The 27,451-nt window shown below is 41.8% G+C and overlaps 2 protein-coding genes across 4 annotated transcripts; one reads left to right on the top strand and one right to left on the bottom strand.

Annotated features, from left to right (window-relative positions):
• The first annotated feature begins 1,537 nt into the window (after window positions 1-1,537).
• On the top strand, window positions 1,538-10,312 carry LOC118366627 (zinc metalloproteinase-disintegrin-like 4a). 2 transcript variants are annotated; one of them, XM_035749237.2, is made up of 23 exons: window positions 1,538-1,703; window positions 2,015-2,121; window positions 2,280-2,353; window positions 2,452-2,530; window positions 2,667-2,743; window positions 3,138-3,336; window positions 3,480-3,545; window positions 3,645-3,707; window positions 3,945-4,114; window positions 4,357-4,581; window positions 4,701-4,878; window positions 5,312-5,401; window positions 6,642-6,837; window positions 7,096-7,198; window positions 7,399-7,570; window positions 7,676-7,756; window positions 7,847-7,931; window positions 8,011-8,131; window positions 8,246-8,420; window positions 8,678-8,725; window positions 8,837-8,887; window positions 9,024-9,344; window positions 9,588-10,312. In XM_035749237.2, exons 1-23 carry the CDS (start codon window positions 1,658-1,660, stop codon window positions 9,642-9,644), a joined length of 2,784 nt encoding a protein of 927 aa, XP_035605130.2. In that variant the 5' UTR covers window positions 1,538-1,657; the 3' UTR covers window positions 9,645-10,312. The 2 variants fall into 2 exon arrangements, with proteins under 2 accessions (XP_035605130.2, XP_035605123.2); XM_035749230.2 differs by having other exon boundaries at window positions 9,585-10,312.
• Window positions 10,313-14,576: 4,264 nt separating this feature from the next.
• Window positions 14,577-27,451, bottom strand: LOC118366609 (inhibitor of nuclear factor kappa-B kinase subunit alpha-like). 2 transcript variants are annotated; one of them, XM_035749218.2, is made up of 22 exons: window positions 27,414-27,451; window positions 26,371-26,477; window positions 25,853-25,947; window positions 25,583-25,700; window positions 25,306-25,375; window positions 25,140-25,228; window positions 24,871-24,960; window positions 24,623-24,747; window positions 24,363-24,470; window positions 22,289-22,424; window positions 21,834-22,028; window positions 21,178-21,280; window positions 20,817-20,940; window positions 20,075-20,226; window positions 19,821-19,882; window positions 19,127-19,236; window positions 18,459-18,508; window positions 18,195-18,300; window positions 17,791-17,938; window positions 17,491-17,627; window positions 17,274-17,373; window positions 14,577-15,809 (listed from the first exon to the last, which is right to left on the bottom strand). In XM_035749218.2, exons 1-22 carry the CDS (start codon window positions 27,424-27,426, stop codon window positions 15,744-15,746), a joined length of 2,304 nt encoding a protein of 767 aa, XP_035605111.1. In that variant the 5' UTR covers window positions 27,427-27,451; the 3' UTR covers window positions 14,577-15,743. The 2 variants fall into 2 exon arrangements, with proteins under 2 accessions (XP_035605111.1, XP_035605117.1); XM_035749224.2 differs by lacking the exon at window positions 27,414-27,451 and adding an exon at window positions 26,672-27,074.

Below are 27,451 nucleotides of genomic sequence, written 5' to 3'. Positions count from 1 at the left end.
TCTTTGTCATCTTTGCTTACAGAATTTTAAAAACACCTTAGACAGTAAACAGTAGGGGTGAATGGGTGCCAAAGGGCTAGTTGAGCCACCCCTTGTTTCTAGGAAACCATACACAAAATGTATAATGTGACCAAATATTTAGGGTCTGTGAAGAAGAAACCACTTGGGAAAATTGGTAAGGAAGTTAGGTCCAAAAAATGTATTTTCACAAAGTTAAATACATTTGTGGTATAGGTTTCATGATGTTTGTATCTAAACCAAAGTAGATAGTTTTTAAGACTGTTTTATACATCAGTTGGGGTCTCCATAAGCTACAATATGAGGTCATGCACCTAGCATGAGAGTGCATCCTTGTAGCTGTGTGGGCTAATATAGTCAAGGCAACAACTACTCTTCCTGGGGTCCAAACACATTAAGGTACTTGCATATAAAACGGTACATCATATAACATTATTGACCCATGAGACATTGACATGCATATCATTAATGTTAGCTCGACTTGCTCAATTTCCACATGATTCATTACAGTGAATTTAATGAATGATTTGTCCCAAATACAACGCTTTTAGTTTTAGACATATTTAGGACTAACTTGTTCCTTGCCACCCACTCTGAAACAAACTTCAGCTATTTGTTAAGTGTTACAGTCCGTTCAGCCGCTGTAGAAGCTGACGTGTATGGTGTTGAGTCATGTGCAGACAATAGACCCGCTGGCCTTACTGAAAGCCAGGGGCATGTCGTTAGTAAAGATTGAAGAAAGTGACATCATCATGCCCCGTGTATACAAACGGAAAACGAGCAGGGGTCTGGCCCCCCCCCCCCCCTTTGAGGTTCTTGAAAGTGAAGGGAAGAAGTCCATTTGAGCAGCATCAAGGGATGAAAAAAATGAGACTGAGTGACACGGAAGAGGAACATTGACAAAAAATTAACATGTACCCGTGCAAAAGAGTTGACAGAGTAGCAGAGAAGGTCTTGCCTGATGACATGGAGTCTGAGCTTGCTGAACATATCAAGAATCTCACTGATCAGTTTCATGGGTTTAGTTGCCTCAAATGCAGAGAACTTGCCCACGAATGTGAAGGCGGCTCAATTTACCCTGTCCTTATATTAATTTTACCCAATACCCGGTAACTTGTGCCAAGAGGTCACTTTTTGACATGCTATGTTTTCAGAACTGTTATGTTTACATTAATTTGGATTATTGACATGGATACTCCACATCCTGAAATCTATGTTGGAAAGAATACTTTATTTCCCTTGACCTAGTGATGCTGAATGTAAAAATGGCTAATTTTACCCCACTCACCCCTATTAATGAGGAAGAGGCTATCAGGACACAGCTGAAGCTTAAACCGACCAGCAAAAACGTAAAACTGATCCTTACCTTAACCCTAACCTTCACCTAATTTTAATAAATTCTGAAATATCGATTTTGGCGTAAGGCGTGGCTTTATAGCCTTCTTATAAATCTCGACAGGTTTTCCGGTAATATGTGAGTGATGTCATGATTGCTACGAGGAACAGCTGCCCCTTGGCGATAACGTACGTCATGGAGAGGCGGCACTGGAACAGAGCTGCTTAATTTCTATGTTCACTATCAAATTAGTATCGGTGCGTACAGCACATTTGAGAAACTCTGGGATATTACGCTCCAGCCATGCGATACACTATATATACTTTCCTGTTGTGCATCACGTATTGGGGTAAATTGAAAATATATCATTATGGTTTAATATTTGCTATCTGAAGGTCTTTATATCACATATAATCATATATAATTATAATGAACAACTACAAAAATTGTGTATTTTACTGTACAGTATTTGTAAGGACAGCGACCTAATTAGCCCAAATGTTAATAGCACATTTAGTACCTATTTATAACATTGTAAAGTTGATAACTTGTATGATGCTCGTAGTATGACCAATGTCTACAGTCTAGACTTTAAATCAATGACAATTACTATAAGAAAAAGATGACTGTTAAAGTAGGTCTGGATGTCTGTTCTTTCAGTTGTACTGGTCAAGGGCGCAAGGAAATTGGATCATGTGGAGCGTTACGATGTCGTCCGACCTCAGAGACTGACTGGTCGGGTCAAAAGAAACATTTTCTCAAACCAGGTGCTTGCTTACATACCGTTACATACCGTTATATCTATATAACTAGGTAATAGTGGTTCCCTGCAAATTAGGGAAATATTTCAAATCCCAATGATGAGGGACGTTATAAAGAACAGGATAGCTTTTCATTGTCGACAACTAAACAACATCTTTGCTAGGTTTATCCTGACGAGTTACAATATGCATTAACCATTGATGGAGAGAACCACACTATTCATCTGGAGAAAAATAGGTAAATCATTTTTAACTGTCCACCAATTACTAGACGAGTTTTGGTAGCATATTTGGTAGCAGTTATATTAACGGTTCTACTACTTACTCTTTTCATAGGCAACTTATTGGGAGGCATTACGCTGAAACACACTATTCAGAAGATGGAAGGCGGGTGACAACATTTCCAAATTATGAGGTATTTAAGCCATTTAAATTAATAGCTTACATTTTGTGTCACATTTTTGATTCATTGCATGTTATGCAGATTTAATGTGTAGAGTATTTTAACATATGCTCTCAACCAATACTTGTATTAATCTCAACATTTTTAGGACCACTGCTATTATCATGGTCATATTCAAGGCATTGAGGATTCATCCGTTAGTGTTGGAATCTGTTCTGGCATTAGGTAAGTGAGATATCTATATATTTCCTGTTTTCTATCAGCAGTTTCTGAACTTTTTGAATGACTTGACATTTCACTAGAAGTCAAAGTTCTCTTTTGAGAAATTCAACATTTCCACATATGTGTAATAGGAATGACAAACATTTGGGGTTGAAATCATTTTGAAAGAGGTCTTACACATTTTGAAATGTACCTGTCTTTTATGACATTGGCTCTAGTGCCATTTCACCTCCAAGACAACGATTGGAGTTTCTATACTGAATAGCTTACTGATGTTGATTATTCATACTATATCATATCGTTTGAAGGAACAATGCTATGTTCATTGGGGAGAAACTGATTGTCCATGCTTTTCAATGCAACACTTCGAAAACCGCCCTCTGATGTGTCTTTCCAGTGGCTTTGTGAGGGCTGAGCAGAAAGTCTACCTGGTTGAACCTTTAGGAGACTCTGCCGATGGGGAGCATGCTCTGTACAGACAGGAGCACCTCAGAGCCAACAATACCAGCTGTGGTCACTCCAACGACAGCACGGTCTATGACCATGACCAGGGACCGGCCCCCAGACTCTTAGGCCTCTTCAAGTCCAAAGGCTGGGTACGCAGTTACTTACTAATGCTTCCTTTTGGTTACTTACACAATACACATCCAAAGTGTTCACAGATTATGTATGTTGTATTTATCTTGTAAGAAGAGTCCAATGTTTTCTTATCGCTCTCTTTAAAACATTTGTTTTATAGAAAAGTAAACCCATCTCTGGGCCTCAAAGATTTGTGGAGATGTATCTGGTGGCTGACTATGCAGAGGTATGTTATGTTATGTATCAATATAGATGCATGTTTTCTTTCTTGTTTCCTGACAGCCTTTGTTGGAGGCTAACCTATGTGTGTTTGTTGTTTTTTCAGTACAAACAATTTGGAAGCAAAACCCGAGGTCGAATGCTGGAAATTGCCAATCATGTTGATAAGGTACCTTTTCAAGGAAGTCATTTTGTGTGTTTGTTTGTGAATGGCTGCATGAGCATAGTTAGATCAAGGAGTTTCTCTGAGCTGGTCCAGGCTCTAGTTATAGGTACTTAGGATGCTATATTGAATTAGCCTACTGTAATAACAAGAGCCTGGAGTCCCCCACCCCACCTGCCTCTAGTACATATATCTTATATTAATGAAGGAGTTATTGAAAAGACCTCTGTCTTTACATCCTAGTTGTATCGGCCATTGAACATCCGGGTCATGCTGGTGGGTTTGGAGATATGGACCACTAGGGATCACATTGACGTCACGATCAGTCCTGAGAACACCCTGAATGGGTTTCTCCAGTGGCGCCAAGATGACCTTCTGAAGAGGGCAAAACATGACAATGCCCAGTTTGTCACGTGAGTAGTTAGCCTTATCTTCCTTGTGTTTGTGTTGTGTGGAAGGAAATGGATTGCAATTAATCACAATAATTTTTCCATTCTATTGTTTGGTATTATATGCTGTAAAAAAATATCCATATAAAATGTTGTTTTCAATGCATGGCATTGAAACGATGGCCAAATGTCTTGTTTCGGGGGGTTTGCAAAGCTAATGACAGTTCTAAAGCTTTCCTCCAACATTTGGTTGTTGTTTTCAACAGTGGTAAAGATTTCTTGGGCGATACTGTCGGACTGGCAAATAAACTTGCCATGTGCACTGGAAGTTCAGGTGCAGTCAACCAGGACCACAACATAAACCCTATTGGCGTTGCCTCAACCATCGCTCATGAGATGGGCCACAACCTGGGCATGTCCCATGATACCTCAGGCTGCACCTGTGGGACAACGCTGTCCAACGACAACTGTGTCATGGCAGGTCGGGTCAGGTAAATACAAAAACACTCACACGTTTCACATTCACTAACACACTGACACACTGAGGAATGTCCTATGTTAGTTATTATGTTAGTCATTCTAAAGTGAGCCATCATTCCCACACCTTTAGGTCAGAGTACCCAGGGCTGTTTAGTGGCTGCAGTCAGGAGCAGCTGAGTGACTTCCTGGAGAGAGCCAATCCCAGATGTCTGCTGGACACGCCTGGCTCTGATAGGCTGTATGTGGGGGCTGCCTGTGGCAATGCCTTCCTGGACCCGGGAGAAGAGTGTGACTGTGGAACTGTGGAGGTAAGTCAGGCTCACAAGGTGCACTGGCATTGATTATATCGTTTTACACTATTCCACTGACTCAATCCAAGGTTTATCTTTGTTGTAAGGATGATACAACTTTGCAAAAGCTTTTAAAAGGGCGAGAACAAAATACACACGCATGACTGTGGTCCTTCTGTAGCTCAGTTGGTAGAGCATGGCGCTTGTAACGCCAGGGTAGTGGGTTCGATTCCCGGGACCACCCATACGTAGAATGTATGCACACATGACTGTAAGTCGCTTTGGATAAAAGCGTCTGCTAAATGGCATATATTATTATTATTATTATATGACTGCTTTGTTTGCACTGTAAATTATACATTTTGGATGACTGACTAAATTATACATTTGGTGAGATTAAATTGTTATTTTGTCTTTTGTAACTGATTGGTGTGATTTTTGTCCCTTCTAGGAGTGTAAGAATAGCTGCTGTGACCCCACTACCTGTCGCCTCACTGAGGGATCCAGCTGTGCTCATGGAGCATGCTGTGAAAACTGCCAGGTAAGTGCATTTTCGGTCATATGTAAAATCCTGGGAAATCTGGGTGCTTTATTAAACGTACGATTGAATGAGTCAGACCAGCTGGTAACATCTTTTTCGGACCTCTCTCTGCTCATCACCGTATGATTGAATGAGTCAGACCAGCAGGTTTCATCTTTCTCTAATCTCTCTTTGCTCATCACCATATGATTGAATGAGTCAGTCCAGCTGGTAACGTCCACCTCTGACCTCTCTCTGCTCATCACCATATGATTGAATGAGTCAGACCAGCTGGTAACGTCCACCTCTGATCTCTCTCTGCTCATCACCGTATGATTGAATGAGTCAGACCAGCTGGTAACGTCCACCTCTGACCTCTCTCTGCTCATCACCATATGATTGAATGAGTCAGACCAGCTGGTAACGTCCACCTCTGATCTCTCTCTGCTCATCACCATATGATTGAATGAGTCAGACCAGCTGGTAACGTCCACCTCTGATCTCTCTCTGCTCATCACCATATGATTGAATGAGTCAGACCAGCTGGTAACGTCCACCTCTGATCTCTCTCTGCTCATCACCATATGATTGAATGAGTCAGACCAGCTGGTAACGTCCACCTCTGATCTCTCTCTGCTCATCACCATATGATTGAATGAGTCAGTCCTGCTAGTTACGTCCACCTCTGACCTCTCTCTGCTCATCACCATATGATTGAATGAGTCAGTCCTGCTAGTTACGTCCACCTCTGATCTCTCTCTGCTCATCACCACTCAGACAGACACACACAACCAAGGGAAAAAAAGAACATAGCCACAAGAGAAGTAGTGTTCGGCGAAACCAGGGTTGAAATGGCAGCAATAATACCAGGAAACAGACTGATGCACTTGTGTTTCCCTGTACTGTACTGCACATATCCTTCCTTAATATGACAGTCAGGGGACTGTAAGAGGCAGACAAACAAAATGGTTTAATGGGTCCGCGCTCAAAAAGATTTTGCATAAACTTTATTATTCCATTTTTTTGTATTCTTTTCAGAGCATCAGGGACAGCCTACACAGATGTGTATAGGCATAGTCAGTCATCAAAAAAAAACATTTTTACTGTATGAACCAAACTTGGCGTCTAACCAAGAATCATACACTTTGCTGTAGTAGTCCAATTTTCGTGTTGAAGTTAGCGATTTGAGCGTAGTGTTTGAGAAGCACTGTACAAATAAAGCAATTCCTCAACTACTAAACTATTTGTTCTCAATCTTCAGCTGAAGCAAGCAGCCAGTTTGTGTCGAAGAGCTTCCAGTGACTGTGACTTGGCAGAGTACTGCACTGGAACATCAGAGCATTGCCCAGAAGATACCTTTCAGATGAATGGGAAACCTTGTAGCTATGGTCGGGGCTACTGTTACAATGGGCAATGTCCGACACTTCAGCAGCACTGCAAGAGACTGTGGGGACCAGGTACATCTGTTTTTATCGTTTTAAGTACATAGCCACTCATTTTACACTACACTAGTTCTGACACGCCGTAACCATCCAAAACCGCATGACGTTATTTCATTAGCACAAAGCAGAACCCTTCCAGAGAAAAAAAACTAGGCCTAGATATAATCTCATTCAGTCAGTGCAGGTTGAACGTCACATTGTGCATTGTGCAACGATTATCATCTACAGGAAGGATTCATGTCATAACTGTCACACCTTCCTCTTGTTTTCTAGCGGCACAAGTAGGCACGGATTCCTGCTTTAATCTAAACCTGGGTGGCAATGAAGGAGCCCACTGCGGAAGGACCAAAAATGGCTTTGTTCGCTGCACACCACAGTACGTGGTGCCCCCCCATCTGACTTCCTGTGTTCTGACATTTCCTGTTTCCCATCGAATGTGACCACACAATGTCCCTCCTCGAGGCAATTTACAAAAAGAAAACAGATATTACAAGACTTCCATATGTTTGTGCTGTTAAGAAACACGTTGCCATATTTTGACGTCAAATACTAAGTCAATTTGTTTTCTTCTCCTAGGAATATGAAATGTGGAACACTATTTTGCTTTGGAGGAGATGAGTATCCCATCACTGGGCAGAAGGCCTTCTACAATATGCAGGGAGGGGGGACATGCAACATAGCAGTGGACCAGGATAAGATAAGATCTCTGGACATGGTCCCAACAGGAACTAAATGTGGTGTGAATGAGGTAAGACTGTTTATGAATTCCAAATCACCCCTCAGGAGGGCCTATATGAATTCATGGTGTTCATATGAGAGGGCAAATGAAGTGAACAATTCTTTGTTTCCACAGGTTTGCTATGATCACAAATGCCAAGATGTCAAAGTCTATGGTCAAACGGAGGACTGTTCATCCAAATGCCACAACAATGGGGTGAGTGCATTGGCTGTCGATTTCGAGTCGTTTGTACAACTTAGCTAGAATTGTATGGACCCAATCACACCCCGTGCGCTCTTTTGTTAGGTGTGCAACAACAAGGGACAGTGCCACTGTGACCCAGACTGGGCTCCACCCTACTGTGACATCAAGTATTCAGACTTGCCTCAAGGTACGCCTCATTCACTCTGTTGTGACACGCATGGTTGTTCATGAACATCTTAATGATTGGTTATGTTTTGAAATTGCAGACCAGTTTGGGGTGGTAGCTGGCATCTCAGCAGCGATAGCTGTGTTGCTGCTGCTCACTTTCCTGGTTGCAGGACTGATGTGCTGCAAGAAAAACAAGAGAGAAACCTACACCTCCAAAAAGTGAGTTTTTTTTCACCAACATACACATTTTTAATACGAATTGTTAATGCCACTTCGCAGTTGTCATTACAAATGATTTGGTACATAATCAACATGTTGATGTGTGATGCGCAGGAAAGTCCACTCTACCTCCGGCCAGTTGAACCCAATGTTCCGGGAGAGGGGTGAGAAGGGCAAACCTCTGAGCAAGCCCCCCCAAATTAGCCAACCCACCTTCATGGAGTCATCTGCAACACAAGCCTGCACCGCTCTGTTTGTCACTGTGGTCCCTTCCAGGCCCCCTCCACAGGTGAGCTACATTACCACAAGTTAACATTATCTCAAAATGAACACTACTCCAGACCTGTTATGTGGAGTTACTAGTATTCAGTTCATATGTAAATATATATTGATAGCAACAAGAAGTTAAACAGCTGCTGAACTCGTAAAGATAGCCTGCCTAAAGTTAAGGGTTGGTATGCTTTGAATAGACTAGGGATATTTGGAAAGAAAAATAAATGGCAATTAAATGGAGAGGAATATTTATGATAAAATGTTGTCTTGCAGCCACCAAAGAGCTTGCCTGCAGTGCAGCCACAGTCTCGCATTGAAGCGGTGAGCTATGCCAATTGAAATACCTAAATGTATCATATTAATAAACTCTGGAATCTTTGAAATGTATTCTGCCGTGCCAAACTCATACAAGCATTTTTATTTGATCATCAGACTAAACCTCTACCTCCATCAAAGCCTTTGCCGACTCTGAGTAGCAAACCGGTGAGTCATTCCAGCCATTACGATGACTAACATGTTAACAACATGGTATAACAACTGTTATAACAAGTAACTACATGGTCTCCACACACAGTCTAATCATGAACTGATTATCAATTGTTTTATATTGTTCTATTAGAAAATCAAGCCTGTTGTCCCAGTGCCACCAGTGAAGTCCAGTCCTTACCCAGTACCTCCAGTGAAGTCCAGTCCTTACCCAGTACCTCCAGTCAAGTCCAGTCCTTACCCAGTACCTCCAGTCAAGTCCAGTCCTTACCCAGTGCCTCCAGTCAAGTCCAGTCCTTACCCAGTACCTCCAGTCAAGTCCAGTCCTTACCCAGTACCTCCAGTCAAGTCCAGTCCTTACCCAGTGCCTCCAGTCAAGTCCAGTCCTTACCCAGTGCCTCCAGTCAAGTCCAGTCCTTACCCAGTGCCTCCAGTCAAGCCCACAGCACCAAAGGTACCCAGCAAATACCCACAAGTAATTGTTTAGCTAACACATTTTTCGTAGTCATGTCTTGCAAATTCTTCATAGCAGTTAGATTTTTAAAAATGTAACTTCTGAAAACATTGCATTTCAGGAAAGTTAAGGTTAAAATATATATATATATATATACATTTTGTGTTCGTAATTCTTTGCGTAACCAGAATTGAAGGGCACGTTTCAAGATGGCTGTCTAATTGATCCCTGTGTGTTCAGCAGACCTCAGGAGCAAGCCACAAGATTGCATTGAAGCCTCCCCCCATGCCACGTCGATGATGACTGCTGCATGGAGCAGTATGGTGACTCATAGGAAGACAAGGCTTTGAGGAGGAGCCTAGTCCTTGTTTCAGGCTCTAGGAGGTCCTGGAGGACCCGAGTCTAAAGTCAACTGTGGAGAATGTCTTTGAAGACTCAACATCAACATGGTGGTGTCTCAAAATGTCCTCCTCAACCACTGTGGAAAAGTGGTTTGGAAAATGCTGGAATAGAATTGCTGGTGCATTTCTCACGCAGTGTTTTTTTTATTATAATTTTTTTTTTTTTTTACAATAATTGTATATAAAACATTTTTTTTTTACAGTAGACCACTCCCTTTTACATAAACCTAGCAGTTGTACTTGTTTTTATAGGCTGCTTCAAAAAAAATGAGGGGAAGAGCCTCATGGTATTGCACATATGAATGTTCATTTTAAGTTTGTCATGTGCTCAAGCCATTGTGTCTTTCTTTTTTTAAACGAAAATGTATTTATTACATTGATATTAGTTCTTTTTTCAAATATATTACTAATGTTACAAGTGAGAGATAGGCTTCCTGAAATGAAATACTGTACGTATTATACCTGCTTATTGTGATATGTGCAATAATCCAGTCCAATGCATCCTTGTTCTTCAAATGGCCTAGGAAACTGTTGATTGTAATATAAATAAAAATGTGCCTAAACAAATATAGTGTTTGTCTTCATTTTATCAGACACTACTCATCTCAGCCCAGAAGTAGGACAGAGAAAAAGGGGAGAGCACTGTTTATATTCAAGAAAAGCTCAAATAAATGTTTACATATTCATTGCATTCCTTCATCTGACAGCACAATCATTCATTTTTTATGATAAGCTAATCCTCGAGTGGAACTGAATAGTTGTACTCAGACAGAATTCACCAAGGAGTCACCTAGTTAATTGCACGATAAGCCAAAAGCAGAAAAGTCTCACTAGCTAAGAGCATTAGTTCCACAGTACTTCATGGTTTCATAATATCTCTTGCTGTTAGGCACTTGTTTTTGTTAACATGCTGCAGAACCGCTCTGTGTCAAGCACCGCAGTCATGGGGTGCACGAGTCTGTGGGAAACAAGCTGAGGAGCACACAGGATTTCATACATGCTCAACGAATAGTGAATCATTGTGAACCTCCAGTCAGTGGCCTGGAGGTTGACAATATAGTATGTATCTCACTAGAACAATACAGTATTCACTAACAGGTTGTGTATGTTGCAACCAACAGAACAGGAAATGCCCTCAGTTGCTCCAGGAGGCTAGACCCAGCTATATATTGCGCAATTGCTACATCTAGGAGAACAAAAACAGCTCAGTGACAAATTCAGTTTTGATTCTGTCAATATCTAATTCGACGGCAAATGTGCCAAAGGGAAACGTTGCAATAAAGCCCCAATCAGTAAGATGTCTAGTCTTACAGTGTCTTAAGCTCCGTTTATACCTGCCGCTAACATTCATCCTTGGTCCTGATCTTGTCCACATTCTGATTGTGCCCACATTTTCAGATAGGCGTTTACACGTAGTATTAAAAGGTGTCTCTTATCTGTCCACTGTGTCTGCATTGGTCCCTTCCTTTATGCAACGGCAGTCTTCAATTACTCATTTTATCTCCCTTGATATCTCTGGTGTTAATAGCCTGAAACCATTCCTAAAATATCCCTCATTCATTCTGGTGGGGGGGTGGTGAGGTCATGACAGGAACACTCATCCAATGAAAGAACAATCATTGATGGAACATAATTTCAAGTGTAATATGTCATATGATATACTTTCCCAGACACTTTCATCCAAAGCCAACCAACGTTAGATCTATGTAGCCTCTGGATTCAAACTCACTGTGTTGTTGCTAGGACCATGCCCTAACCAGCTGACCCATCCATATACAGTGGACCATACTGTGTACTGTATATTAAGTGTTGACACAGACTGACTTTGAGAATAGTTCCCAGATTGATGGTTTTCCTGTGCAGTCTCATGAGTGACCATCCAAAATGACCAAACGTTCTAGCAAGAAATGCTAAATAGAGGAGCGAAACCGAAAGGAGGAGCTCAGCCCTCTCTCTTTGCAAGTTACAGGCCGAATGTCCCCTATCCTTCCGAAATTCAAAAGATGCTAACACCTGAGAAATCTTGATTTGTCCAAATAACCAGAGACGAAAAACCCAAACACAGGAACTACTGCTACTCTTATCCTAGACATCCAGTTCAGTTCTGACAGATTCCCTCAGTTCACACACAAAATCCTTCCACAAAAGAAGATGGTTTTGCCAGCCAGGAGTCATAGGCCTATTGGCCACAAAGCCTATTGCTTACAGACTGACTCAGAACAGCTCCCAGATTTACAGGCAGTCTCCTGGGCAGTCTCTTGAGTGACTAAGGAAATGGTTTGGGAAGCATGGAGTGACTCCCCAGAGAGGCCCTGATCTGGGTCAGCTCGGACTGAGGAGTAGAGCAGACAGGAATCCTGATCTAGGATCAGTTTGGCCCTTTAGACCCAAATGAACATGGTAACATGGACAGGGAGGACCTGGTCCAAGATCAGCACGCAGATGCTTTATGCTCAGGAATGTAGCATTAAGTAGGGGTTGGTCTCAGGCATGCTGAGGCCTCCGATGATTCAGTCTGATTCACTCAGTATCAACGTATTAAAACACTGCTGGTTGTTATTAGAATGGGGGATGGGATGGCTGTGTCTGTGCTTGTTTTAATAGTTTAGTACTTGGTTCACTAACATTGAAACAAGGATGTCTTGTTTTCTATTTCGGAGTTAACTAACAACGAAACAATGAATTTTGTTGTTCACTCAGATTTCAACAGTAGTTATTGGGTTGGAGGGATTACAAAGAATAAGTATTATTAGAAAAGAGTACAATCACAACACTTGGAACATGGAACAAAACGTACAGCAGTTATTGTGGTCTTGTATTAAGGAATGTTCGTATTGTTAAATGCTAAATGAAAAACACCAGACAAAACCACTTTGCCTCGTGAAACCTAGAGTCCTAGACTGGGCTTCAGGACAGTCCGACCACAAGTTTATTTTTATACAGTTCTACAGTGGCAGTTGTTACTTACAAGCAGTTGCTATTTTAGTGCAGTTTGCCAGGCCACAGCAAACGCTGAATAGTTTAATTCATTTTCCTCATCCATCACTGCAAAGTGAATGCAAAGCAGAAACTAACTCAGATCCTGAAGACGTGATGACACCCAAAGAGTAGGATTGACTAATAGCCTATATTTAAATTATGCCGTGTGAGCAAAGAAATATGAGAAGTTCCACAGAACCATGGATGATGAAGATATCTTCTTCCTTTCTTTGGAGCAAAAAAGAAACACAAACAACAAGCAACTAAAGCTCAATTACGAGGTGAAGAGAGAACCAACTGCCACTTGAAGAAGGGAATGCAAACATATTCATCTGACAAAAGCTACGGTCACATGTCTGAAGAGAGGACAAAAAGACCTACTATTCCATTTAATAAAATTATCCAAGAAGGGGAGTAGGTTACATTTCCCTGCCGGACATGACCTGTCCAGCTCCACAGGCACTCACCCCCCCACTGCTCTTAAATCATTTCCTGACATCTGCAGTAAAACTAATATGTCACATGGCCAGCCGAGAGTGACTCTTTTCAACGGAAACAAAGAAACATTGGTGATAATGACAGGGTGGGGGAAAGTGCAAGACCAGTATATCCTGCACATCCTTCAGTGGTCAGTGACTCATGTATTGAATCAGTGACTGTCTCTTAGGCTGCGTTTACAAAGGCAGCCCAATTCTGATTTTTCTCCACTAATTGGTCTTTTGACCAATCACATCAGATCTTTTCACATCGGATCTTTTTCAGAGCTGATGTGATTGGTCATAAGACCAATTAGTGAAAGAAATGATCAGAATGGGGATGCCTGTGTAAACGCAGCTTGTGTGCAGGAACAGAATTTGGCTCATATCCACAAAGCATCTCAGAAAAGGGCATAGGAATCCTGTTAATACCGGTTTTAAAGACACACAAAAAAACAACTTACAACTCAGAGTAGGTTTTGGGATGATGTGAAGATAGTACCCAGACAAACTGTGAGCCAGGAATCAAATGAACTCATACAAGTTCATCTCAGATGGTAATCAGGACAGTTTGAGGTACCGCAAAGGAAAGATAGTGATGACGCTCAGTGATGACGCTCATTGACGTTGTTGCAAATGGGAAAATAACCGAAAAACTCTACAACACACGTTGCTTCAGACAACCACAGTGAATGTGACTGCATCAAATGTTGCAATGGTAAAACATTTGATATACATTTTCACCTGACATGATCACTTTGTCTACTCTTTAATTATTGCCTAATTCTGATGGTTGTTAAAAGTGGAATTTTGACAATAATTACCATTATATCAACACACTCCTCACTCCAATTTAACAACTAAATCCCTTTGGCACAGTAGGCAGTCAATGTTTGAAAGGTCTACCATTTTCATCGAACACAATCAAAGTTAACATAAGCCCTAGATTCCTTCAATTTCATCATTTATAGAAATGCCCAATTTAGACATCCTTTTCAACGTCATGTTGCGCTCCAAACGGAGAACTTAAAATAACATGAAGGTAATGAAATAATGGAAAGAAAAACATGTGTATTTAGTAGTTATAGGTATTTAGCATGTAAAATAGGCCTCGGGTGAAATCATTGCCAAAAGCACAAGAGACAGAGTCGCCTGTAGCTCTAGATTATTCTATACGATCAAACCATGAAATAATCAAAACATTCTTTAAGCAACTCCTTCACACAAACGCCTCCCGTCTTCAGCAAGCCTCAGTTAAAATCCACCATTGGAATTTGGTAGAGCCGAAAATATAGACAGTGGGCACCACTTGCAGAAACAGGGAACACCACAAACATTAGCTTCTTAGAACTAATATAAAGCAATACAAATTCATGCCAAGTCCATTTTTTATTGTAATACCAAGTCAATGTTTGATATCCACACAATACAATTACTAAAAAAGTAAACATTCAGACATGGGTTTTTAACATCAGATGGTGACAAACCTTGAAGAGGGAAACTGACATAGCAGGTCACTTAAATACTACAAAATAAACGGTATCCATTGCACTTTAAACTACATAAATACAACTTATAGATTTAATGTACATGTCTTCCTGGAGCAAACATTTTCAACATGTGGGGAAAAAAACATACCAGCATTCTTGGTGACACAAACGTCACAAAGTAACTATAGGATCCCCCCCCCCCTCAAAATACAGTTTATATATGGTCAAAACCCTTTCCCCTTGATCGATGCATGACTTGATTTCCAATACAGCTGATCCATTTCCTGTCCCGTTGGATGATTGTAACAAGAGGTGTCACAAGGGCCCAGACTGATGAATATGGTTCTAGAGGGCATCTAGGACCCCAGATGTCTGACTCCTACTTCCTCGGCACAAACAGGATGGAGGATACTTGGGAATGTCAAAAGTGCTGCTGGTCGATTGTAATTTCCTTCCCCCCCTCTCTCTTTTCCTTGTGCTGTGTCACATCACGAGACATGATGGGGCTGAACACAAACGCCCGTGCCTAGAAAGCTTTCTTATCACTCCCATTTCCTTAGCCCAAACACCTTCCAGCTCTGTCATTCCAAAACTTTGACTCACAATCAATTTCAGTTTACTCTGATACTTTGATAAGATAATAGTAAAATATGGATTTTGATGAATAGTGGTACTTAGATTTGCACAATGATCTGCGAGGTAAAATTAAAAAGGTTACATTTGCTTGAAGAGTAATGGACGACTGACATGTCGTGTTCAGACTCTTTTTTTTGTTGTTCATATAAAAACAAAATGCTATACATCCACCCTTCTCACCAAATAGATGAGAAAACGGAGAAGAGAAAACCATTGAGCATTTGTATTTTTTGATCTGCCTTTTTAAGAAGCTCAGGTTAGCCGTTAAAGTGAGTTACCAAATCCGCACATCAAAATGTACAATTACATGAACTGCCGTGACTCCATTTTGTTAACAGCATTCTGTCCTTAGTGTTACTTGGTTGGAGGGCAGGCAGGGATGAGCTGGACAGTGCTTTGTTTACTGTTGACATGTATTCACACATTTCGTTTGAGCAGTTTCGTAGACAATGTTTCGTATTTAGTCCAGCTCCAATCTTGCTCCTACAAAGAGATGACATAACACTTGACCTCAATGAAGCTTTAAGGTTGTCGCTGTAACAAACAAAGGGTTAACTGTTGAGTTGACACAAGGTCAAAATTGTGAAAAACCATGAACAAAAATGTGTATTTTGGTTTTTAATTTAAGACTAGGCAGAAGGTTATCAGTGTGGTTAAGGTTTAAAATCACATTTTAAGAAGACAAATTGCAGAATTAGGTGGCGTTTGACTTTGGGGCTGCGGTAACTAGTGATGACCATGGTGTTTGGTTTGTGGTTTAGACACCGTATCAATCTCAGTGCCCTCTGGGAAAGGCAGCCAACCTCCCCAGACATGTTTCGAATGGATGAGATTAGCCAGTTAGCCTTACGGACATGTCTGAGCCCACTTAATACAACACAAGGTTGGGAAAAAGACAGAGGGAACCTTATCACCCTCCTGACCTGGGACACCTAATCCCACCCTGATAGGAAGTGGACATAGAGAACAGTGTGACTGGTAAATGACGCACACCAGTGGTGCCAACTTAACAAGTACCTACATGTTTCAATTCCACGTTATAGACTGAACGAAAATATAAACGCAACACGTAAAGTGTTGGTCCCATGTTTCATGAGCTGAAATAAGAGATTCCAGAAATGTTCCACATGCACAAAAAGGTTATTTCTCTCAAACTTTGTATGCATCCCTGTTAGTGAGCATTTCTCCTTTGCCAAGATAATCCATCCACCTGACAGGTGTGGCATATCAATAAGCTGATGAAACAGCATGATCACTACACAGGTGCACCTTGTACTGGGGACAATAAAAAAATGCCACTGACATGTGCAGTTTTGTCACAACTCAATGCCACAAACGTCTCAAGTTTTACAGGGGAGTGCAATTGGCATGCTGACTACAGGAATGTCCACCAGAGCTGTTGCCAGAGAACGTCATGTTAATTTCTCTACCATAAACTGCCTCCAACGTCATTTTAGAGACTTTGGCAGTTCATCCAACCGGCCTCACAACCGCAGACCACGTGTAACCACACCAGCCTCAGACCTCTACATCTAGCTTCTTCACCTGCAGGATCGTCTGAGACCAGCCACCAAGACAGCTGATGAAACCGAGGAGTATTTCTGTCTGTAATAAAGCCCTTATGTGGGAAAAACTCATTCTGATTGGCTGGGCCTGGCTCCTCCAGTGGGTGGGCCTATACCCTCCCATGCTCCCTATGGCTGCACCCCTGCCCAGTCATGCGAAATCCATAGTTTAGGGCCTAACGAATTTGTTTCAATTGACTTGATTTCCTTATATGAACTATAACGCAGTACATTTATTTTTCTTCAGTACAGACGTGCGTGTGACTTAACACACTGCAGAAAACGTGGTGACGTGCAACACTGAGATATAAGACGCTGCATTGACAGAATACCAGGCTTCCATTACAAGTCTTGCCGGCTGAGAGAAAACGTCCCAACTCACCACTATGCTTTTGGACTGCTCGTCAGCAGCTTCCTGCATCAGGCTGGTCAGCTGACTGAGGTACTTCTGGTTCTCCTGAAGCAGACGCGGGGCAGCATCACTGGAGGGAAGGAGAAACAAAGAGAACAAGTCACCTACTGTCCTAAGGCCATTCCTTTTCATTCTGCTACATATAACGTGTCAACCCCTCCCGTCTGTCTACTGTATAGCCCAGTACCTATCGTTGGGTCCTGGTAGGGAGGTCAGGGGGTGAGGGTTGCTGATGGGCTGGGCAGACTGGGCCCACTGGGACACCTGCAGGGGGTTGGACAACTCTGGGCTGGCTGCTATCGAGTTCCTTGCAGAGTTCTGAGCCTGGGAGAAGACAAATGACTTACACTGAACACGTGTTCACTTATTATGACCTATGTGAGGTCAATAGAAAATTGCACAATGTAAAATAACCCAATGCCACCTTACAGTAGATCTCATGACCTTATGACTAACTGAACTCTGGTTCTACCTCTCTGTCACTCACACAGGCAATCTTCAGTAGGTGCCAGAACTCTCTCTGTCTCTTGACCTGCATCTGCATCACAGTGTTGTCGGCATCCTTGATGTTCTCCAGCGTCTTCTCAATCCGTGGGAACAGGTCAATTATCTTCTGCTTGCTCAGTAAGATCTTACTGCATGGGGGGGCAGACAGTAAAGCCTCAGGAATAGTAAAGAGGTGCAAAATCCAACTAGGCAGCCATATCACCACATTTCTGCGGAAATGTTCAGAATTCCGAGATAAATATATTGCATTGAACAGACACATGCCTCTCTGACATGCAGAGTGTAGAATCATGTCAGGTCTACTCATGCTATTTCTATCTGCAACGCTCAGTTTATGACCCGGGTGAAGTGACGGTCCACTGAACAGTGCCGGACCCAGTCTACCTGAGATGTGCGTAGAGGTCTCGGAGGACCTTGTCTTGGTTCTGGACAGTCTGGATGATGGCTTTAACCATCTCGGAGCTGTCGCTGCTCACATCAGGGTCAGGCGCTGAGGGAAGAACAGGACACTGGTGTCAGGTGGTGGTAGCGTTTAGAATTACAGTTGTACCATTACAGATTCTATTCCATATCCAAAAGTACTACCGTCTTATGGACATTTACGACAGCTGCAGTGCAGTGACTGTTTATTGGTCCAAAGTGGCTTACTTCTGCATTTCATCTTCAGTTGTTTGTAGAGTTCAATGGCCTTCTCCTCTCTGAAAACAACGAATAAACAAGTCATTATTTCAGAACATTCATTTTATTCAGAAGAGTTGACCTTTTCTTCTTAAAAAGTGTGCATTTAAGTACTCTAAAATCAGTGTTTCCCAACCCTGGTCCTCGAGTACCCCCCCAACAGCACACATTTTGATTGTAACCCTGGACAAGCACACCTGATTTAACTTATCAACTAATCATTAAGCTCTCAACTAATCATCAAGCCCTTGAATGAGGTACATTTGTCAAGGGCTACAATGAAACTGTGTACTGTTGGGGGTACTGGAGGACCAGGGTTGGGAAACACTTCTCTAAAATGTATATGACTGGCAATGCAAATTAAAGAACAACATTAGGTTAGCTGTCAGATCAGCTACTAGCTTTAGCTGGACACAGAAGCCAGACATCTCAATAAGGTTCCATCCACTTCTACTTAAAAAGGAAAGATTCACCCGGTTTGAATGTTTGAACAACATATAGTGCAGATATACAGGAAAACATGAAATGACCCCAGGAATCTATAGAACATCACTCAGACACTCAGACAGATAGACCCTTGATGCGTTTCATGGAGGAGAGACAAAGAGTGTCATTCACGCCTGGTATAGAACACTCACAGCTGCTCCATGACGTCTCCTTGGCGACGGGCGTAGGGACTCCGCTGCAACTCCACAATCTCCGAGTGTAACGACATGATTTCCTCGTCCAGGTGGCTCACCTCTGCCACCTGGTGGACCAGACACATTACACCTGGTCTTTCAATGGTAATAGGTAGAGTTGTCCCTGAGCACTGATAGAGGGTCATACTTTTATTAACCTGACGATAACAGTTGGTGGGGTAATCTGATTCTAGACCTGTGGTTAAAGGGGCAATCTGCAGTTACCACATCCATTTTTTGGGGACATATAAATTAATGATATGTACCCATTGATTCCTGAAGAATATAACGTCTTAATAGGTCATGAGTTCAGTTCAACTGTCGTACCCCATCAGAACCCCAAAAATACACTTGTTTTAGTCCAATGTTTGTAAACAATGTCATTCTAAAACAGTTTATAACATCAAAACTATACATTTTGATATCATGGATGGTCAGTCCTTGCATCCAGAGCTCTGTCTATGAATTTGAGTGGTTACATTTCTCCAGCCCCATCCCTTAGCCTTTTACCAAAACAAGGGCAGATGTGTTCTATACCAACAATCAATTTGGAATGAAGAAAATCTATTGTACATGAGAATATATATATATATTTTTACACCCGGAATGCACGCAGCAAGGTTCCTACGTTTGTCCCCATCCCTGCTGGTACCTGTGCATAAGCAGCAGCTTTCCCCTCGTTCTCCTGCCACGCTTTCAGCATCTTCTCTGACGCTGTGGGGTAAAAAGAACCAAATCTCACGAAAACAACAACATCTTTTCACAACACAAAACCATTGTTGCTTCTGAACTGGCACCCTATTCTCTACTATGGGCCCTATGTAGGGAATAGGGCACCATTTCAGACACAGGGCCATGTGGGTGACTATTCTTAGCTCTACCGATCATTAGCCGGCAGACACTCACAGATCCCATAATGCATCTGGTCGCTGTACTTCTCCAGGTCGTATTGAATGCTGCTCTTGAAGAAGTCCAGCTTGGCCTTCAGCTGCTGGGAGAAGGCAAACATGCCGTTCTTGCACCGGGTCAGGTTGGTGTTATAGCGTAGGAGGCTCAGCCTGGACACACACACAGAATATAATAACTGTCTGTTCAAAGACAGAAATGTACATCAAGATAACACGGGATCACATCAATTTCCCCCCAAAAAACATCAGCCTCGAGCTAATTTCAGCGCACGTGAAAGGAAAGGTGAACTGAATGAGCACTTCTACCTGTCAAAATGCACTAATTCGACTGTAACCTTTTTCGTGTAAAATAAAATCACTGACTCAATCTTGCAAAGTTATGTTTGCTGCATTTAAAGAGGCTGATATTATGTTAATTCGATCACAATTCCCACATCAGAAAAGTTTATCTGAAAGCTAGTGTAAACTAATGGGGCAACACTAGTGCAGTTCACCGAAGTTCAATCTCATGTGTCTCAGCGCGGGCTGGCAATGCTTCTGCACGGCTGCGCGTGCAAAGCTCATTGGGAACATTGAATCCCACACCACAGATGAAAAAGCAACTGGCCGATTCTTCGAAAGCAAGTCTGGGAACTTCTTTTAGCAATTTCAGTTTGGTAATATGGTAATGTCTCAACGTAAAGAATCTCACTTCCTTTCAGATTTGTTTAATTCTAGTACAGCCATGCTGGCTTACTCACATGGCAGCCCTCTGGCCCTGGAACAATCTGCTGTAGTCATCCTTCAGTCCACAGATGTAACTAACCGCCTCGCCCCACACCTTCTTCAGCACCACCAAGGGAAGCTGGGACTTAGCTTCCCGTACTGGGGGGAAAAGACGACATGCTTCTACATAAGGCTTGGTACATATGAAGGAAGAACAAACTGAAGACATTTTTGAACCAAACGATGGAAGGAGGACTAGTTTAACCGAATGCTCAATTTTGTTTTTGCCCAAAAAACTAAAAAAGCACTACCTCTAATTGCATGAGCTTGTATTCCGATCCAAATCGGCTTAACATCTCAAAATATTTATCAGCGGGCAGAGAAAACGGTACTCACCAATAGCGTTGACTTCATCAGGCAGCTGTCTTGCACTGAAGGGACCAGAGTACTTGGTGAGGCTCTTGTCAAACAAATAGATGATGTAACTGTCCCAGCCTCGCTGCACAACACACAAAGCACACACAATCACTTTACATGGGGGTCAAATGCTAAACATGTTCATGCTGAAGAGGTGAGTAAGATTTACAATGTGTTGCATCGAAACCTGCCCGACGACTCAAAAGTAATTATTCCGCTGCTCTATCGTTTGCTACATACTTCAGTCTGAGACAGCCGTCATTTAAGTTGTTTGTGGTGAAGTCAAAAATGAGGGGTGTTGTACAAAACAAAGTTATCAGCGATTGGATCATCTCGAACCAAACAGTATCAATGCCAAATCTGTCAAAACATCACTTTACCCACATGTGTTTTGGCTCTGGCCCAACATACTGGTTTCTGCGACCAATCAGACGGTCTAGAATGGATTTCCATTCTAGAAATTGTCAGGGAGGTACTCTGATCCAGACTCACCGCGGAGAACAAACTAACGTCCGTGGGCGTGGTGTAGCGTTTTGCCGGAGCAAGAAGTTTGGGAAGCCAGGCAATCAAAACAACATTCTAACAAATAACATAACACCAACGAAGTAGCAGGGTGGAACCAAAAGGAGTCTTACCACCCCGTCAAGGACACACTGGGCTGCAGCCTTCCTGGGGTCCAGCGACACCCCCGTCTCCTGCAAAAGCTCCTGGTTGACCAGCTCAATCTTGGTCTCAGTCTCGATGCGGCGCTGCAGGCTATGGAGGCTCTCCTCTGGGACCAGTTGGAAGGAGTGGACCTGGGCTGTGGTCATGTTTAGGATGTGGACAACCTGCAAATGAGAGAGAATATATGGGTAAAATAAAGGAAGCCGACTGGCTAGCAGATTGAGTCAATCCAAAATATCAAGCACTGACAGTCAAACTTAACATTTTGCTGAAAAAGTATATTAATTGCACATTCACTTACGGAGGAAAAATAAGGAGTTCACTGAATTTTGCCTATGAGACCAAACCAAATAAATGAGGCCAGCCTTGACAAAGAATCTATGGTCAGCTCAATAAATACAGTATGATACATTACAGAACTAACCTTCATGCATAATATTTGTTCCAGCACTTCAAAACACTGGGGTTTCTTGCTGTCAGCGTTGGTCTTGCCTCCCCTCTGGACAGGATCCCATTTCAGCATCAGTTGAAGCAGCATCTCCATGCGCTCCAGCAGTGTCCTGAATGAGCACAGCGCAAATTAACATTGCCCCCGGTGGAAGGGAAATAAATAGGTTCACTCTATACAGGTCATGGGTCGTTTCTCTCGAGTTAAGAGTCCCGGTTTTCAAATTTCAAGTTATGCTACTCAATGAGGTGAAACGTTTAGAATGTTGTCATAAATTGAGCTGACACGATTCACTGTTCTACATGACAGAAAATCAAAAGTTTGGACACATCTACTCATTCAAGGGTTTTTCTTCATTTTTACTATTTTTCACATTGTAGAATAATAGTGAAGACATCAAAACTATGAAATAGCACATTTGGAGTCATGTAGTAACCAAAACAACTGTTATATGAAAATATATTTGACATTTTTCAAAGTAGACACCCTTTGCCTTGATGACAGCTTTGCACACTCTTCGCATTCTCTCAACCAGCTTCATGAGGTAGTCACCTGGAATGCATTTCAATGAACAGGTGTGCCTTGTTAAAAGTTCATTTGTGGAATTTCTTTCCTTCCTAATGCATTTGAGACACAAAGATGTGTTGTGACAAGGTAGGGATGACATACAGAAGATAGCCCTATTTGGTAAAAGACCAAGTCAGTATTATGGCAAGAACAGCTCAAATAAGCAAAGAGAAACAACAGTCTATCATCACTTTAAGACATGAAGGTCAGTCAATCCGGAAGATTAAGAACTTTGAAACTTTCCTCAATTTCAGTTGCAAAAACCATCAAGTGCTATGATTAAACTGGCTCTCAGAGGACAACCACAGGAAAGACCAGTTACCTCAGAAATCTGCAATTAACTGCACCTCAGACTGCAGCCCAAATAAATGCTTCACAGAGTTCAAGTAACAGACACATCTCAACATGAACTGTTCAGAGGAGACTGCATGAATCAGGCCTTCATGGTTGAATTGCTGCAAAGAAACCACACCAATAAGAGACTTGCTTGGGCCAAAAAAACATGAGCATTGGACATTAAACTGGTGGAAATCTGTCCTTTGGTCTAATGAGTCCAAATGTAAGATTTTTGGTTCCAACCGTCATGTCTTTGTGAGGCGCAGAGTAGGCGAACGGATGATCTCCGCATGTGTGGTTCCCACCGCAAAGCATGGAGGAGGTGGTGTGATGGTGCTTTGCTGGTGACACTGTCTGTGATTTATTTAGAATTCAAGGCACACTTAACCAGCCTAGTTACCACAGCATTCTGCAGCGATACGCCATCCCATCTGGTTTGCGCTTAGTGGGACTATCATTTGTTTTTCAACAGGACAATGACCCAACACACCTCCAGGCTGTGTAAGGGCTATTTGACCAAGAATGAGAGTGATGGAGTGCTGCATCAGATGACTTGGCCTCCACAATCACCCGATCTCAACCGAATTGAGATGGTTTGGGATGAGTTGGATGCAGAGTGAAGGAAAAGCAGCCAACAAGTGCTCAGCATATGTGAGAACTGCTTCAAGACTGTTGGAAAAGCATTCGAGGTGACTTCATGAAGCTGGTTGAGAGAATGCCAAGAGTGTGCATAGCTGTCATCAACACAATGGGTGGCTACATTGAAGAATTTCAAATATATTTTGTTGAATATTTTGATTTGTTCAACACCTCTTTTAGTTACTACATGATTCCATATGTGTTATTTCATAGTTTTGGTGTCTTCCTTCCTCTACAATGTAGAAAATAGTACAAATAAAGAAAAACCCTTAAATGAGTAGGTGTGTCCAAACTTTTGACTGGTACTGTGTGTGTCTATATATCTCAATGCTCTGTTACATGACACCCTACTGAACAGGCACCTGATTGCCCAGGTAGAAATATGTCTGTGGCTAAAGGTTCTGATGTGAACCAGCATACACATTCTTCGAGGACTGCTGTACATAAAGATTTTAGGCGACAGGTAGTTAATAACACCATCAGAATGAAGAGTGTGATGGCGTCGGACCTGCTCAGATTGTTGGGGTATGGTAGATGTGTGGAAAATCTGACGTCCCCATTCAATTCCTCCACGGCCATGATGTCTTTGGGACCTTTGCTCCGCACTTTGCTGGCCCTGAGGAATAACAACATTGAAATGGCATTTAGGATGGTTGCCTAGTGCCCCTTGGAGGATAACTTAGAATTAAAACTAGCACTTGAGAACTGTGTTACTGTATTAATTTCCTTCGGGGTTGGGGACACAATCAAATGCAGAGGGACAACTACCATTGGACCGGCTGAAGATTGTGCAGAAACGGCCGGAATCCACAGCTGCATTCAAATATCATTGTGCCAAAACTCCAGTAGTCCACTGTGACAGTGTAAGGCTTATTCTCAAATAGCTCAGGTGCCTGGGGAAAAGAATGCAATGTATCAATATGTAAGTCCGGTTTTAACAAACAAACAAAGACAGTAGTGTAACGTTGAATCAATAGGAATCGAGGAGTGCTTGTGGGGGGGGATATTATGCTCACCAAGTACTGCAGTGTTCCCACAAAAGAGGTGCACAGACTCCCCTGGTCCAAGTCTTTGGCATAGCCCAAGTCTATGATTTTGTGAACCAACTTAACAAGGAAAAACATGAAAAATCGTAACATTGCAAGATGAACAGTAATCTTTCAAAATAACAATATCACCATAGTCGATTTCACACTTTACAACACCAATAGCACAAAAATGTAGACCGTTTTAAAACAGAGCATGGTGATAGATTCTGTGTGCTGGTCCATAAATATTGGGTTACCTTTCCGTTGACATCCTGCAGCACTACATTTTCTGGTTTGAGGTCTCTGTGTATGATCTTGTTTTCATGTAAATACTGGACACCTGAACCTGTTAAGACCATTCAGAAAATCAGCTCTATGCAGAGCAACGATTGACACAACACAACGGTGTGGTACAGTACATACCGACGTCATTAAGCAGGGAAAGCACTTCACTTTCTTTCAGGCCACAGCAATTTTCTGGCTTGCTCAGCATCTGTCAAATTCAACCATTAATACATTGTTAGACAAATGGCTGCTAATATGAAGAACAAAATGTATACTTCAGACCTCATGACAGAGCAAGCCCCCTAAAAAACAATTTTGAGAGTATGTAGGTGCCAAGGGGTTTCAAATCAAAATGACACATTTGCGTGGACTTTAAGGAAAATTGACAAGTAAGTATTAATCCTCTGCAGTCCACCTTTCTGAGGTCTCCCTTGGAGCAGTACTCCATGACCAGCAGTGGAAGGTCGTTTAAGGCAATGTGCTTCATCTCCTCTGGCACGTCTCGCGCTGTCACTACATTGAGATTATTTAACCTGAATATGAAAGAGATAAGAAAAACATTGTACTTGATACTAACAAGCCAATGCCGATATGTCAATGTATCAGTGAAAAGGTAGAAGTCACACTGTTCAAATGTGTGTGGCGTTCAATGATGTACAAAGAATAATACGACGAAGACACAAACTTTTTCATGATCTGGATCTCTCTGCTCCACCTGTCTTTGTTTCTTGGTATTAACTCCAGACGACACATTTTCACTGCTATTTTTTCCGATGTATCCTTGGAAACAAGGGGGGTATAATCTATTATCTTGATTGAACCTGTAACAGCTGGTCAATTCAACAGATGTGTACTTATGAATTCAGAGGGGAAATTACAAAACAGTACGGTATTCCAAAAGCTATTTTTAGGCTACAAAGTGTTTCTCTCAACTGGTGGCCATTGGACCTATGATACATTATATTTATTTATTTATTTTTTATTCAAATACAGATCAACAATTTACATTCTTACATCATACTAAACAGGACGCAGGTATCTATGATACATTATCTGCCACCCAGACAGGCCTACTGTTTACATCTAGGAAGTGGTTGACAACCTTTCACACCTACTTGTAAACATACCTTTATTCAAATCCAGAACAACTAGGGTTAACTATAGAAATGTTGCTAACATTCGCTAGCTAGTTGGAATACTTACATGATTTTGATACAGGTAGACATGGGCAAAACTGCCCATGCCCAATCTCTCTTTGAATTCCCAGTCTCCACAGTTTTGGTTTTGTCTGAAAGGAGGCTTATCCATTGCTGTAACGTTAATAACATGAACGATTAATGTTAGATTTGGCTATGCAAATTGGCAACATGTACAGTTAGCCAGCTATGCTGTAAATCAAGCATTTACTGTTAGCTTGATAGCTAAACTACTCATAACAGCTAACGTTAGTGGTGCTAGCTAACATTAGCTAGCTAAACAACTTTCAAGTTTGCCTTACTAGTACCTTCAATTTAGCTCCACCGTCAGATGATGTCCGTAAACAAAACGTATTAATAGCCAATATAGACGTTTAAACTTTACAATCGCCCATGTTTTCCTCGCAGGGTTGTACCCATGACTGTTCAACGAAGCTCGTAGACGAAGTAAACATAGCTACCGTTAGCTAGCTAGCTCGTTGAACAGACAGCTAGCTAACGCTGCTGGCTATCAAAACTGGGAAACTATTGGAGTAATACTATAATCTAAGATAAGTATTACGTTACTTTGCTATTTCATACGAGAGTCATTGGCTGTTTTTTTCCAGAAAAATAAAGATAATCTTCTTGTGTCTGACCAATGCACCTAGACAGGAATGTGCGCTTTCCTAGATGTGACGTGACCAAGAAACCCGGCAGCTTTTCTGAATTTAAAAAAATGAAACGGGGGGCCAGGGGCCTCATTTATTTACGCTGACTGTGATGGTTTAATATTCGGGAAATAGTTAGGATAGTCTACCATTCGCTCCATCTCTTATTTAACTGGAACCAATTCACAGTAGCAAATAGATAAGCCATTTCAAGTATTTGCTCTATTTGACCCGAACTGATGCGCAGTTAACAGTAGAACAGACGGTTCACCTTTTCCATTGACATTTGTAGGCTACTGCATCTGAATAATGTAATGTTACATTTCTTCAGTAGACAATATTTAATTTATTAACAATGTACATATACAGTATTATAACCATTGTAGAATAAATTCCTCACCTTTGCTGGCCATGATGAGTTCATATTCCCGAAGTAGC

This window comes from Oncorhynchus keta, chromosome 3 (genome assembly GCF_023373465.1).
Source record: "Oncorhynchus keta strain PuntledgeMale-10-30-2019 chromosome 3, Oket_V2, whole genome shotgun sequence".
Classification (NCBI taxonomy): domain Eukaryota; kingdom Metazoa; phylum Chordata; class Actinopteri; order Salmoniformes; family Salmonidae; genus Oncorhynchus; species Oncorhynchus keta.
This window is presented reverse-complemented; position numbering and strand designations above follow the sequence as displayed.

Excerpts from the sequence above, each read along its gene's own strand:
- LOC118366627 (XM_035749230.2), top strand. The coding sequence starts at position 1,658 with ATGCGATACACTATATATACTTTCCTGTTGTGCATCACGTATTGGG. Across the intron at positions 3,337-3,479 it reads TCTTCAAGTCCAAAGGCTGG|AAAAGTAAACCCATCTCTGG; the intron begins GTACGCAGTTAC and ends TTTGTTTTATAG. Across the intron at positions 4,879-5,311 it reads GTGACTGTGGAACTGTGGAG|GAGTGTAAGAATAGCTGCTG; the intron begins GTAAGTCAGGCT and ends TGTCCCTTCTAG.
- LOC118366609 (XM_035749218.2), bottom strand. Across the intron at positions 17,628-17,790 it reads ACCTACTGAAGATTGCCTGT|GCTCAGAACTCTGCAAGGAA; the intron begins GTGAGTGACAGA and ends GTCTTCTCCCAG. Across the intron at positions 17,374-17,490 it reads CTACCAGGACCCAACGATAG|TGATGCTGCCCCGCGTCTGC; the intron begins GTACTGGGCTAT and ends CCTTCCCTCCAG.